The sequence below is a fragment of the Quercus robur genome, chromosome 9, assembly GCF_932294415.1.
Source record: "Quercus robur chromosome 9, dhQueRobu3.1, whole genome shotgun sequence".
Classification (NCBI taxonomy): domain Eukaryota; kingdom Viridiplantae; phylum Streptophyta; class Magnoliopsida; order Fagales; family Fagaceae; genus Quercus; species Quercus robur.
In genome coordinates this window covers 52,955,865-52,969,986 of record NC_065542.1, presented here as the reverse complement: position 1 = coordinate 52,969,986, position 14,122 = coordinate 52,955,865, and the positions used below count along the sequence as shown (strand labels likewise).

Sequence of the window (14,122 nt, the reverse complement as noted above, 5' to 3'; positions counted from 1 at the left end):
TGAACGTTTAGACCCCCAATTTACAAATTACCAACACAAGCTTATAATCAAACAATATATGTGTGGAATATGAAGATAAGCTAAAACAAAGTCAGTAAAACAATCTAAACCAAAATTAGTCAAAACCACAGCAGTAATTAAAAGGCAAAGATGAAGGGAAGAGAGATGCAAACACAAAGACAATACAACGATGTGTTATCGAAGAAGAAACCGAAGTCCTTAGTGAAAAACCTCTCTGCCACCCTCCAAGCAGTCAATAATCCACTAGAGAATAAAATTGGGATATATGAATAGTAGAAGACCCTCCAAGTCTAATCTACCCAGTACATTAAGCCCTCCAAGCTTCTTACTCTAACAGGGTTACGTCGAACCTTGTCTTCTCTAGTTTACCGAATCTCGCAATCACCCATTACATCAATCAAAATAAATTGGTATCTTCTTAACTGCTTCCCTAGCGCCAAAAAGCCTTCTCACAAATATGGGTATGGTGAGATAAGAATTTGGCTAAAGTACCTCTCAAGGATATAACAATGGAGAGGGTGAGAGTAGAGGAATTTTGAGAATCAAAGGATGAAGATTGTAGATGAGTCAATCTTATTCTTCTTTAGGGTTTATCTCTCAAAATTCTCTCTTAAAGCTCTCTACATTTCGTGGATATAAGGGTGTATATATAGTAGTGGGTGTATGGAATGCGAAGAGTCAGTTTTGTAACAAACAGAATGTTCTAGCGACTCGAGCTTGCGATTGGAATGAGTCGCAAGTTTGAGTCGCGAGCTAATGGCCTGGTCAGACTGGATGTTTTGTCTTGTAGTGCAATAGCTGACATGACTCTTCAACTCCCTTGCATGCTTCACACGTGCGCCATTTTTGGCGACTCGCCAGTCGCGAGATCCAATTACAAGGTCCTTCTTGAGTGCACACTCTTGAGCTTTTCTTCACACTCTTTCACACACTACTCTTACATGATTCCCACCTAAATATAGGGCTTTTAAATATTGAATTACAAGCAAATTTGGCATAGAATAAAGCTAACAAAATGATTGAGTAAATTCAACCTTACAGCTCATGACCGTGTGTTACGATAAAATCTCTAAGAAACCATTTATAATTCAAGTAGGTCCAATTTGATCTTTGATTTTGTGTTTTGATTTTTCTATGATAATTAATTTTTGTATTAACCCAAATCTAAATCCCATATAACAACCAAAGGAAACAGATGGTCCAACTAGTTTTACCTTCATGTTTGCAAACCCACTCTCACCACCGTCCTTAATCCAAATCTTGAGTTGTTTGAGTTATGGAAAATGAAAAGTGAGTTCTGGTGCAATAGCTCACAAACCTGTGTGGACCTAAGCACGATGGAGGCTGATAACGGGAGTTCTAAACCTTTGAAAATTGCATTCAATGGAGGTCAAGTTCTATGTCATTCTCCGGAAAGATCCCATGAAAATAGAGGAGAGGAACAAAATTGGGTTTCAAATTTTGGGTATTCTGATTTTCTAAAAATTAAAATAAATTAAAGGGTAAAATATCATTTTTATCCCTAAACTTATACAAAAGTTTTTTTTTTTTTTATTCCTAAACTTTGCAAAATGTTCTACTTTCATTCTTCCGTCAATGTTTGTTAATTTAGGTCCTACATGACTTAATGGAATGCTGACGTGATATTTGATATTGACCAAACTAATTTATTTTTTTTAAATTGTAAACACATGTCACACGATTATTGGCACACATGAATTAAACAGTTCTACTAGTGAGACAAATTTACCCTCTCACCACACCTGGACAACCCAATCCAAACCTCAACCATCTCAAAAAAAATCCCTAAATTTGAAATGCTTTTAAACTCCAATGCCACAATCCCATGGCCTCAATCAGCAAATCTAATTGGAGACCCTAACCCAGAACCGGAGTACCGACAGTGGAGTGTAATCAAATTTAGTCACAAATTAAAAGTGGACAACATAAAATAATAACAAACGTTTATATAATAATAATAATAATACATTTTCTTTTAAATGAAGAATAATTTTTCTTGTAACATGTCTACTTATAATATTTATAAATTAATAAATTAAAGGAAAAATTGTATGAAGCAAGGGCCAATAATTAGTTTTGTTAAGTACCAAATAAGTGTCGTTTATTAAAACATGTCGTCCATATTTTACCTGGTGTCATCGGATGGTTAATGGAAATAGGCAATAGAAAAATGGATTCAAACCTCTTCCGGGTTAGTGGCTATAGAAATAAAATAGACTCAGTCCCTTTTGGGATTTGGTTGCAAAGAGCAAGTAATGCCTCTAGCAAGATGGTTGGAAATTATATATGGTACCTGGGTAAACTGCAGCAAGATAGAAGGCCACTCTTGAAAATGGTTTTCTTCAAACAAGTTTGACTTATGAGTTTGGATAGTTTTTTATTTTATTTTATTATTATTATTTTTAAAATATTTGTTGGGAATTTTAGTGAAGCACTCAAACCCTGCTACAAAATTATTAGGAACCCACCCCCACCCCCACCCCACTCCTTTTTCCCCATCTTCTTCTAAGAAAAAGCCTCAACCTTTCACATATATATAGAATCTCTAACCTTCATTATCTTCCTCATTACATTAGTTGCTTAATAATGACTGTTTGGTCTTTTAATTTTGTGTACCAAACAACAAAACATAAAAAGTTCAATAACAAACCTGGTCTCTGTCTAGTAATTTTAAGAAAAAAGTTGTTAAAACCGTTCAGATTAGTTCAGACTAATTTGCGCTCTCATTTATACATGAACAACTTTCATCTCCTTAAATAGACAATTTTTATAGGTTTGTTTCCTTTGAACTATTCTCCTTTTTCTCCATTACTGGACACTACTTTGTCTTTAACCTCGTGCAAGGTAGCATAGAAAAAGACAAAGCAGAGCTGCAGAAGCAGATTTATTTACTGGTATGTTCTTAAACTTTGCTCATATCTTTGTTATTAATTTGAGGAGAGACTTGGGTTTCAAAGCACTTATACTGAGTTAGTTGTTTTGGTTTGAGGAGATGGAGTTTTTACAGGAGAGACATTTGTATAGTGTGGACCAATAGTCTGGCTATATGGCATGGCTTTATATTTTGTGCTACAAAAGATCTTCTAATGCTGATACTAATTTGATTTTAACCATACGTTGTGAGGTCAATAAAATAAGAAAAACACAGTGAATATATAGATTACATGTGATTAATCTAATCCTTCAAAATCAGTGTGTGTATATATATATATATATATAGTTTAGTTTACATAAATTGTTTGAAACAAAATTATATGCCAATGGGCTGTTACTATTATGTTGATAAGTTTTCGAGATATTCAAGTTTAAAAAGTCTCATTAACGAGAATTCAATAACGATCTAGGTCTGCATAGTAATCAAGCTTGATTGTTTTGGATTTTATTTATCATCAAATTTGGCTTAGGTGCATGGTAATGCTATGGGATGTGGTTGGGTAATTAAGGTTTAAGTTTGTTTTTGTTTTGGTAACGTTATTTGTATCTACCTCATGGCCTATTAATTTGTATCCAATTCAGGGGAAGGAAATGCTAATTGCTTAGAGACCACAATGGCTTTAAAAACAAAACCCAATTTAGGTGCATTTCATGCCTTAATTTCCACTTTTGTCTTTCTCTAATCTTTCAATCATATTCCACTTCGCCTAATTCCAAACCCTTGCTCTTTAGTCTTTATTCGTGTGAAAAGTTAGGTCTTTCATCATAATCCCATTACCTTTTACCGTTCTAGTTCGTATATATATATATATATATATAGACACACTGAATTTAAACCTTTTGCTTCTATTGGCACATAAGGCAGAATTAACCTGCCAATGTTATGATTTTATGTCAGAATATTCCCTTAATGGAAAGATTCTATTTCTCTTCTCTCTGGCTCTCATTGTTGAATATTTCAGATATTGGTTGAATTCATTAAGATAATACTGATAGTTACACCTAGCATCATTAATTACTTTGAAGTTTGCAGTACTCTTTCTTCCTTTGTTACGGGATTGCATTGAACAACGACTTGCTATAATGTTAATTCCTTATTAATGTATGGAATATGCTGGAAGATTCAGCATTTGGGAACCCCTTTAATGGAAACCAACGTATTTTGTCACTAAATACCAAAAGAAATCCCATTAACAAAAAACACCGAAAGAAAGGAAGAATGGGGCATATATAATGAAAGCCAACGTATATTTGTAGTTTGAATCAATATTTGAGCCTGTATGGGACCTGTATTGCTTGTATGGTGTTGCTTCTTACAAGATGGTTGAAGCATAAGCATTGATTTTCTTTACAATTTGCAGGCCTTAATATTGTTTGCAGAACATTTGTTGAAGAAACGATAAAGAGTGGTTTTTGTTCCAATCCGGTATGAAACTTAGCTCATGTTTGTTTAAAATTGACTTATGAATATTTACTATTTTCACCATCAATGTTAGTTATGATTAATACAATGCTTTAAATGGTGTAGATAAAATGACGGTTGATAAATCTTGGATGCATCTTCCTACTAGATCTTGCACGGAGTATATTAATGGAGTTGAAAACTTTCTTGAGTATGCATTTAAACATTCAACAGATGGAGATATGATAATCAACTGTCTGTGTATTGATTGTAGCAACAGGTATCGTAGGACTCGGGATGAGGTCCAATATCATCTTTTATTTAGGGGTATAAGGAGAGATTATACTACTTGGTACCTTCATGGAGAAGGTGATAGTGAAGAGGAAGGTGATAGTGAAGTGGAAGGTGATGATGATGATGGTATGTTATATGGTGATATGTTTGATATGATCAAGGATGCTTATCCACAAGTGGTGCATGGCAAGGAATCAAGTGGAAATGAACCACAAGAGCCAAATGGAGATGCAAAGAAATTTTATAGATTGTTGGAAGAGGTTAAACAGCCTTTGTATCCAGATTGTGAAAAGTATTCAAGTTTGTCCTTCATAGTCAAGTTATTGCACATAAAGTGCATATCATCATGGAGCAACAAGTCCTTTAGTATGTTAATGGAGTTGTTAAAGGATGCATTTCCTATGTGTGAGAGACTACCTAACTCGAACTATGAGGCAAAAAAGATTGTCAACGATCTAGGCCTCCATTATGAGAAGATAGATGTGTGCAAAGATGATTGTGCACTTTATAATAAGGAGTATTCAGAAGCAACTCAATGTCCAGTTTGTAAACTTTCAAGATGGCAGCCAAATAAGGGTGGTAAAGGGAAAAATAAAAAGGTACCATGGAAGGTTTTGCGGTATTTTCCACTTAAATCAAGGCTACAACGATTGTTTATGTCAACAAAGACTGCTGCGGATATGAAATGGCACCATGAAAAACGTGTTAATGATGGAGTGTTACGACATCCAGCAGATTGTGAAGCTTGGAAAAAATTTGACCAAATTCATGAGTCATTCGCAATGGATCCCCGTAATGTTAGGCTTGGACTAGCTACAGATGGGTTTAACCCATTTGGAAATATGAGTATTAAATACAGTGTCTGGCCTATTATCTTATTTCCATATAATCTTCCCCCTTGGATGTGCATGAAGGAGCCTTACTCATTGATGTCATTACTTATACCAGGTCCAAAGGGTCCTGGGAATGACATTGATGTATTCTTGAGGCCGTTGATTGATGAGCTGAAAGAATTGTGGGAAGATGGGGTGTGTACATATGATGCTTCAACAAAGGAGAACTTTCAGATGAGAGTAGCAGTGTTGTGGACTATCCATGACTTTCCTGCATATGCTGTTATTTCTGGTTGGAGTACAAAGGGAAATTTGGCGTGTCCTTGTTGTCATAATGAAACTACTCATTGTAGGTTACGAAATGGATATAAGATATGTTATATGGGACATCGTCGTTTTTTGGCCTTAGACCACAAATGGCGTAATAAGAAGTCACAATTTAATGGTAAAAGAGAAAGGAAGACAGCACCCAAACGGTTATCTGGTGATGATGTGTTAAAACAAATTCGTCCATTAAAGCCAATTATATTTGGGAAAGGCCAGAAAAAGCAATTTCTAGAAGGGCATGGGCAGTTTCATAATTGGAAGAAGCATAGCATTTTTTTTGAATTGCCATATTGGAGAACACTTTTGTTACGTCACAATTTGGATGTGATGCATGTTGAAAAAAATATATTTGACAGTGTGATTGGGACAATTATGAATATTAAAGATAAGACGAAGGATTCTTTAAGCACTCGTCTTGATCTAAAAGAAATGGGTATACGACATACGCTCCACCCCATAGAGGTTAATGGGAAGATAGAGCTACCCCCAGCTTGCTATACACTGTCAAATGATGAGAAAAGGGCCATATGCTTATGGCTAAAAAATCTTAAATTTCCAGATGGCTATTCTGCAAATTTATCTCGATGTGTGAATATTGAGGAGAGAAAAATTTCTGGTATGAAGACTCATGATTGTCATGTTTCCTAGAAAGATTACTCCCACTTGCAGTGCGAGACTTTTTACCTAAAAACGTATCTGATGCTTTGACTGAGTTAAGTAACTTTTTCAAAGAATTGTGTTCTAAAGTGTTACGAGTGGATGATTTGGATCGTCTTGAAACCCAAATTGCAATAACCCTCTGCAAATTAGAACAAATTTTTCCACCTTCTTTCTTTGATGTAATGGTTCACTTGGCCATTCACCTATCTTGGGAAGCTAAAGTTGCAGGTCCAGTGCAATACAGATGGATGTATCCAGTTGAGAGGTAAAGTTTACAAAATTTCATTATAATCTAAATTACAATTGCACACTAGTATTTTATTTTTGATAAAATTTCATATTATGCCTTCAAATATAGGTATTTGCGCAAGCTTAAGAATTATGTCCGTAATAAGGCACACGCAGAAGGGTCTATTGCAGAAAATTTTTTAGTAGATGAATGTCTAACATTTTGTTCTCGCTATTTACATGGAATAGAAACCAAATTTAATCGGGTAGAGCGAAATTATGATGGAGGTACTTCCGCATGTGCAAATACCTCTCAATTGTCCATATTCTCAACACCTGGACGACATTTAGGGAAAGCAATAAGGTGTGAGTTGAATGATGATCTTCACAATGCAGCAACATTTTATGTTCTTCAAAATTGTGTCGACGCTGACCGATTTGTTGAGTAAGATGATCTCCACAAAAATTACTTTTTTGATATTCTCATGATATGATATTAAAACTGATTAGAATATTTAACTGTGTGCAGAGAACATAAGAACATCCTTACAAATGGAGGTGTTCTTGACATTGACAGGGTGCATAAACAAGAATTTATTGCGTGGTTTGAAAAAAGAGTAAGATAGTAGTTTATTTTGAAAATGTATGTTTATTTATATTTTAATTACTACAACTTGAGTTTAACCTTATTTAGGTTTTATTGTAGATCACCGACTTATATAATACAAGGCAAGTTGATGGACATATGCTTTCATTAGCTCGGGGTCCTGAGAAAAGGGCTGTTTTTTATCGTGGTTACAATGTTAATGGGTTTAGATTTCATACAAATCAATGTGATGAAAGTAAAAGAACACAAAATAATGGAGTTATGGTGAGAGGGGAGGATCAAAGTTGCAATGTGCCTTATTATGGACAACTAACAGACATTGTTGAACTTCAATATACTGAAGGGAACAAAGTTGTGTTGTTTAAATGTGATTGGTATGACGTATCTCGTGAAGGAATTGGTTATAAGAGAGATCGGCACGGAACCACTATTGTTAATACATCACGAAAGTTGAAAACCGTAGAGCCATTTGTATTAGCAAGTCAAGCAACTCAAGTTTACTATGTTAATGGAATAAAAGATCCCACATGGAATGTTGTGATTGAAACCAAACCACGAAACCTTTATGAAATGCCATCAGATGAAGAAGAGCCATACCAAGAAGAAGACAATTTACATTGTAATGCAAATGTGCTGCAAGAAGAAAATGAGGATGATGATATAGATTGGAGAAGGAGTGGTGTTGAGAATATGATAATCGAGTGATTTCAAAGGCTTACAGGCTCAACTCCATCACCTTATTTGGCTTCATCTAGATTAGTTATCCATGTGCATAATACTAAGGATGCTTATTGAAATAGAAATTTAGTCATAGACAAGGTACGGGCAGTTATCTCTCTTGCTCTCTTTCTTAATTCTCTAAGATTATTACCCTAGTATAGAATGCTCTCATTAACCCCATTGAGTTTAATATGTGATTATACTATCTATTTTTATTCTGTCTGAGCTTGAACCATCACTTGCCAGGTCATTTGCTCAGTTATCCCATTCATTTCACTAAAAAAGGAGAGGTTAAAGTGCTACCTGAGACAGAATTCTCCCCAGACACAAAGGCTAAAGTTCTTGGATCCAAGTCTAAATTACTGCCTCCAATTCTCACCACTTAATTGCCTTGCACTGATTTTAAAACTGAGCTCTTTTTTTTTTTTTTTTTTTTTTTGTTTATATTATTTCCCAGTACTGAGTGATTGGCATTCACTAATTGCTATGTGTTGTGGATATGTAAATTACATTTTCTCTGTAGTCTAGTTCATGCAACTTTCCAAAGAAGTGATCATGTAGTTCTTGTAGCAGTTAATTACACAGATAGAAAATGATGGATAAATTAGAATTATGAAGTTCAAAGTCAAATTGAGTCCAAAGGTTTCAAAGAATTTGAGCAAACCATCTATAAGTTGGTGGCCTAATTGAAAACCAGAGATGAAAAACAAGATACTATGAATTTTAATAGGCATAATTTTGAATAAAAATTTCCTATCACTTTATGTTTCACCAATCATTATATTCTTGGAATTTTAAAATAACTCTTCTCTCCAAAGAAAATTAATAATTTCATGATTATTTGCGAAGGCTAATTGTGGCCCTCGCAAATAATTTAGTATTAGTGAGGGTATATTTTTAACTCACACAAAAAATAAACTTTTTGCAAGGAATTTTTATTGTCCCTCGGAAATAATTTGGTGGGAACATTTCCCTCCAAAATTTTTTACATTTTAATAATTATTTGTGAAGGTCAATCTTAGTCCTTGCAAATAATTTAGTATTAGTGACGGTATTTTTTTAACCGTCACAAATAATACACTTTTTGCGAGAGGTTTTAATTGTCCCTCGCAAATAATATGGAGGGAAAATTTCCCTCCAAAATATTAGCATTTGTGACGGTTATAACATATAATTGCGACGGCTTTTTTTGTTGGTCACAAATATTTCACATTTTATCAAGTATTTGCGATGACTTTATTTTGCCATCACAAATAATATTTTTTGAGAGGGCTTTTTGGGTCCGTCATAAATTTTTGGTCGCTAATAGGCATTTTTTTTGTAGTTTAAGGGCCAAAATTAAAATTTTAATATGTAAAGAATTAAAATTAAAACAATCCAAACTTTAAGACCAAATGTGTACTTTAGTCTAATTATTACATAACTACTTGATAAATATAGCCACAATCTTTGAAAATCATATTATATATAATAAAAGTTGGACTTAGATGCTGTGGTTGCGCCAAGTGGCTTCACCAAATTGCAGAAATTTTATTAAATTTTTAGATTTTTAAAGAACTAAAAAAGAATAGCATACTACCAGGACTTTAATTCATGTCTAAAAAAAACTATAGATTAATATTAAATTAATCAAGACTCTAATTCATTCTTATTTCTAATTCAAAAAATTAGGACTCTAATTCATTTTTATCTCTAAAAAAGAAAATACTGCTTCACGTAAGAATTTTTTTTTTTAATTTTAACGTTAAAAAAAAAAAATCTAATATCAATCTATCTAATAAATATAAATTCTTTTTTTGTTATCTTCTTCTCCTATAATTTCTAACTTGATTAAAAACTTTAATTTGATTACAATCCAAACTCTTCATCCAATCCCTTCCTTCACTTTTTTATTCTTTGGATAAACACTAAATTTTAATATAGAATTATGATTAACGTTAATGTAGTATTCTAACAAATTGATACACATGAGGCCTAGACCGTTAATTGATATAAATGACACCTTTTTATCTAAAAAATTTCAAATTAGGTGCTTGAAATATTAAAAAAAAAAATTGTAAATAAATAATCTTTTGATAACTTTTAAAAAATAAGTTACATTGAGTTTTACTTCTTCTTCTTCTTTAGATAACTTTAAAATTCTAAACTGATTATAACTTCAAAAAAAAAAAAAAAAAAATCTATCCAATTTCCTTATTAGCATCATTCACGTTTACATACTTCTTCTTCTCTTTTTTTTTTTTTTTTTTTTTTTTTTTTTTTTTTTTTTTTTTTTTTTAATTATTACTTACGTTCATGTCATTGTTGTCAAACATTTTTTTTTTTCATTCAATCTATATGACATTTTTATTTTGTGGATAAAGCATATATCCTAAATTAACTCTTCTTCTCTTATAGTTCCTAGAGTGATTAGAAATCTAACTTCCTCACAATTGAAAATTTTCTATATATATATATTCTATTTTTCTTTGTATTCTTATATAATCTTAGGCATAACAACTTCTTCTTCTTTTCTCTCCCCCATTATTATTAATAATTCTCATTCTTTTATAATTTCTATGTTGTTTAGAAATCTAACTCTCATTTTTTTTTCTTATTACTTAGGCAATTTGTAAGGTTGAATTTATTCAACCATCTAATTGGCTTTATTCCGTGCCAAATTTGCTTGTAATTCAGCATTTAGTAACCCTGTATTTAGGTGGGATTGTTGTAAGGGTAGTGAGTGAGATAGAGTGAAGATTGCTCAAGAGTGTGCAAGAAAACAGAGTGTCGCGGCTGGGACTCGCGGGTGGACTCGCGGCTTCAACCCGCCAGAAGATGCACACGTGCCAAGCATGCTGGAAGATGAACAGTCATGCTAGCTGGAGCACTACAGGACAAAACAGAACAACTGGCCATACGATTAACTCGCGACTGGATCTCGCGACTTGGTCAAGCCGCGAGCCACCCCTGTTTTGGAAAAACCTGACGTTTCACATTCCTCTTCACTCCAGTATAAATACCCTTTTTAACCCACGATTGAAAGAGAGCTTCCAGAGAGAATTTTGAGAGAGAAACCCTAAAGAAAAACCAGATTGTTTCACCCACAATCTCTACCTTAGATTCTCATCAAATTCCCTCACTCTCTTCCTCTCCATTGTCAAATCCTTGAGAGGCATTATACCAAACCTGGTTCTCACCATTATCATCTCTGTGAGACAGACGTTTGGAGTTCTGGGAAGCAGTTAGGAAGGAGCCAATCTTCATTGGTTGATGCTACGGTCTAGTAGCGGAATCCGGAAAGCTAGAAAAGAAAAAGGTTCGGCGCAACCTCGTTGGAGCAAGAAGCTTGGAGGGCTTAGGTGCATTGGGTAGATTAGGCTTGGAGGGTCTATTGCTGTCCTTGTATCCCAACTGTATTTTCTAGTGGATTGATTACCGCTTGGAGGGCGGCGGAGAGGTTTTTCGCCGAGGTCTTTGGTTTCCTCTTCGATAACACATCTGGTGTTATCTCTGTGTTTGCATCTTCCTTCCTCTCTATCTCTGCCTTTACATTATCTGCTGTGGTTTATTTTGTTATGGCTTAGATAGTTGTTTAACCAATTCCATATTATAGCATATGTTAAGTTTCCGCACACTAGTTGTTTGACATATTGCTTGTGTTGGTTAAGTTGGTTTTTGGGGGTCTAAACGTTCAAACGTGTTTTTGTACACGTTTTTGAACTTTCAATTGGTATCAGAGTAGGTACACTGCTGTTGGTTTTATTACCTCAGTATGATCCTAGACCCCTGTGTTGTGGCTGTTGTTTTTGTTTATACCATGCTGAATTGTAGCTCAAGTGTTTGTGAAAATGTCTCTATGCATATGTCTGAAAGGTGTCTTACTGATGATCTTGTAGAGTTATTAATAACTAAGAAACATGCTAGAGTTTTTGTTCACATGCTGAAATATCTTGAGAATCAGAATCTTGCCTTACACAGTAGCATATCTGAATCAAAATCATTGATTAAGAAATATAAAAGAGAGAATAGAATGTTGTGTGAGATGATTGAGAATCTGAAAATGAAAAATTAATCTAAGAGTAGCATGAAACCTGATGATGAGTTTGTGTTTGAAGGTCAAGATTGTCTGTCACATGTGAACCTATTTGTGCATACCTCATTAAAGGTGTTTAATGCATGTTTGTGGTATCTTGATAGTGGGTGTTCTCGCCATATGACAGGGGATAAGTCACTGTTTAAGTCACTCAAAGAAAAGGTGGGTGACTATGTGACCTTTGAGGATGGAAGCCATGCTCAAGTCCTAGGCAAAGGAACCATTGAGATACCCGATTTGCCTCTGTTGAAAGATGTGTTGTTCATAAAAGGGCTGAAGGCGAATTTGCTGAGCATCACTCAAATTTGTGATGACGACTTCCTGGTACAATTCTCCAAGAAAGGATGTTTGATCATCAATAAAGAGGGGATTCAGGTTTTGGAAGGAAATCGGACTACGGATAATTGTTATGGAATAGTTCCGACGGCACCAATATCGTGTAGAAGTGCTCGGGTGGATATGTTGGAGCTGTGGCATCACAGATTTGGGCATGCCAACTTCAAACAAGTAGCAAAAGTCTCCAAACTTGAAGCAGTCGAGGGACTTCCTAAGTTTGGAAAAGTAAAGAAGACCATTTGTGGTGCATGTCAAATGGGGAAGCAAACTAAGGCTAGTCATCACAAGGTAAATGTGATAGCCACCTCTCATTGTTTGGAGTTACTTCATGTTGATCTGATGGGGCCCACCAAAACTGAAAGCCTAGGGGGAAAAAGATATATTATGGTCATTGTGGACGACTACTCAAGATACACTTGGGTTGAATTCCTTAGAGAAAAATCAGAAGCTTGTGAGAGGCTGGAGATTCTGTGCAAGAAATTACAAAATGAAAAGGGGATTCCAATAGCCAAAGTTAGAAGTGATCATGGGAGAGAATTTGAGAATGCAAGATTCGAGTCCTTCTGTGAGAAGAATGGTATTAAAAGAGAGTTTTCAGCTCCCAAAACTCCACAACAAAATGGAGTGGTAGAAAGAAAAAATCGTGTGATTCAGGAGATGGCAAGAGTCATGTTACTTAACAAGCAAATACCTCAAAAATTTTGGGGAGAAGCTGTCAACACCTCGTGTCACATTGGCAATAGGATTTTCTTTCGAGTTGGTACAAAGAAGACTGCATATGAGATATGGAATGAGAAGAAGCCTAAAGTGAAGTATTTCCGGGTATTTGGAAGTAAATGTTATATCTTAAATGATCGAGAGAATCTTGGGAAGTTTGATGCAAGAAGTGATGAGGGTATTTTTCTTGGCTACTCTACTACAAGTCGAGCATATAGAGTGTTTAACAAGAGAACAAAGACTGTGATGGAATCCATAAATGTCAAGATTGATGATGCCTTACCTAAGGTGGAAATGATTGATGATGAAGAAGGGCCGAGCACCGAAGAGCCTGATGTTGAGGTAGAAGCTTTGGATATAGAAGGTGAAGAACCTATACCAGAAGTAGAATCGACTCCCATCAACCCAAGAAGGGAAACGAGATCGATGTCTAGAACTTCAAGCCCCCTTACTCCTCCAGAAGTTCATCCTCCTATCTCTCGTAGTGATGAAGTTTCCACTTCAAAAAGGCCATCCTCAAGAATTATCAAGAATCATCCGGAAAGTAATATCATAGGATCACTTGATGACGGTCTTCGCCTCAGGAAAGGAAATATTTTGCTAGCCAATCATGTAACATATCACTGTTATCTTGCACAGTTTGAACCAAAAAGGGTTGAAGAGGCTCTTCAAGATGAGAATTGGGTTGAGTCAATGCATGAAGAACTGAATCAGTTTGTGAGGAATGACGTGTGGGAACTTGCTCCACGGCCTGAGAACGTTCATGTTATAGGCACAAAGTGGATTTTTAAAAACAAAACTGATGAAGATGGAGAGATAATTCGAAACAAGTCTCGGTTGGTGGCTCAAGGATACACACAAGTAGAAGGGGTGGATTTTGATGAATCATTTGCTCCGGTGGCAAGACTCGAATCCATTCGAATCCTCATGTCCATTGCGTGCACTTT

General features: G+C 35.0%; 2 protein-coding genes across 2 annotated transcripts; both read left to right on the top strand.

Moving 5' to 3' along the window:
* The first annotated feature begins 2,224 nt into the window (after positions 1-2,224).
* On the top strand, positions 2,225-6,480 carry LOC126701200 (uncharacterized). The gene is made up of 3 exons (XM_050399315.1): positions 2,225-2,936; positions 4,338-4,402; positions 4,505-6,480. The coding sequence occupies exon 3, from the start codon at positions 4,510-4,512 to the stop codon at positions 6,478-6,480; it is 1,971 nt and encodes a 656-aa protein (XP_050255272.1). The 5' UTR covers positions 2,225-2,936; positions 4,338-4,402; positions 4,505-4,509.
* Positions 6,481-6,931: 451 nt separating this feature from the next.
* On the top strand, positions 6,932-8,099 carry LOC126699061 (uncharacterized). The gene is made up of 3 exons (XM_050396617.1): positions 6,932-7,165; positions 7,250-7,337; positions 7,427-8,099. Exon 3 carries the CDS (start codon positions 7,466-7,468, stop codon positions 8,030-8,032), a length of 567 nt encoding a protein of 188 aa, XP_050252574.1. The 5' UTR covers positions 6,932-7,165; positions 7,250-7,337; positions 7,427-7,465; the 3' UTR covers positions 8,033-8,099.
* The last annotated feature ends 6,023 nt before the right edge of the window (positions 8,100-14,122 follow it).

Bases quoted from the DNA above. Each gene is read 5' to 3' on its own strand.
- LOC126701200 (XM_050399315.1), top strand. From the start codon at position 4,510: ATGACGGTTGATAAATCTTGGATGCATCTTCCTACTAGATCTTGCACG.
- LOC126699061 (XM_050396617.1), top strand. From the start codon at position 7,466: ATGCTTTCATTAGCTCGGGGTCCTGAGAAAAGGGCTGTTTTTTATCGT.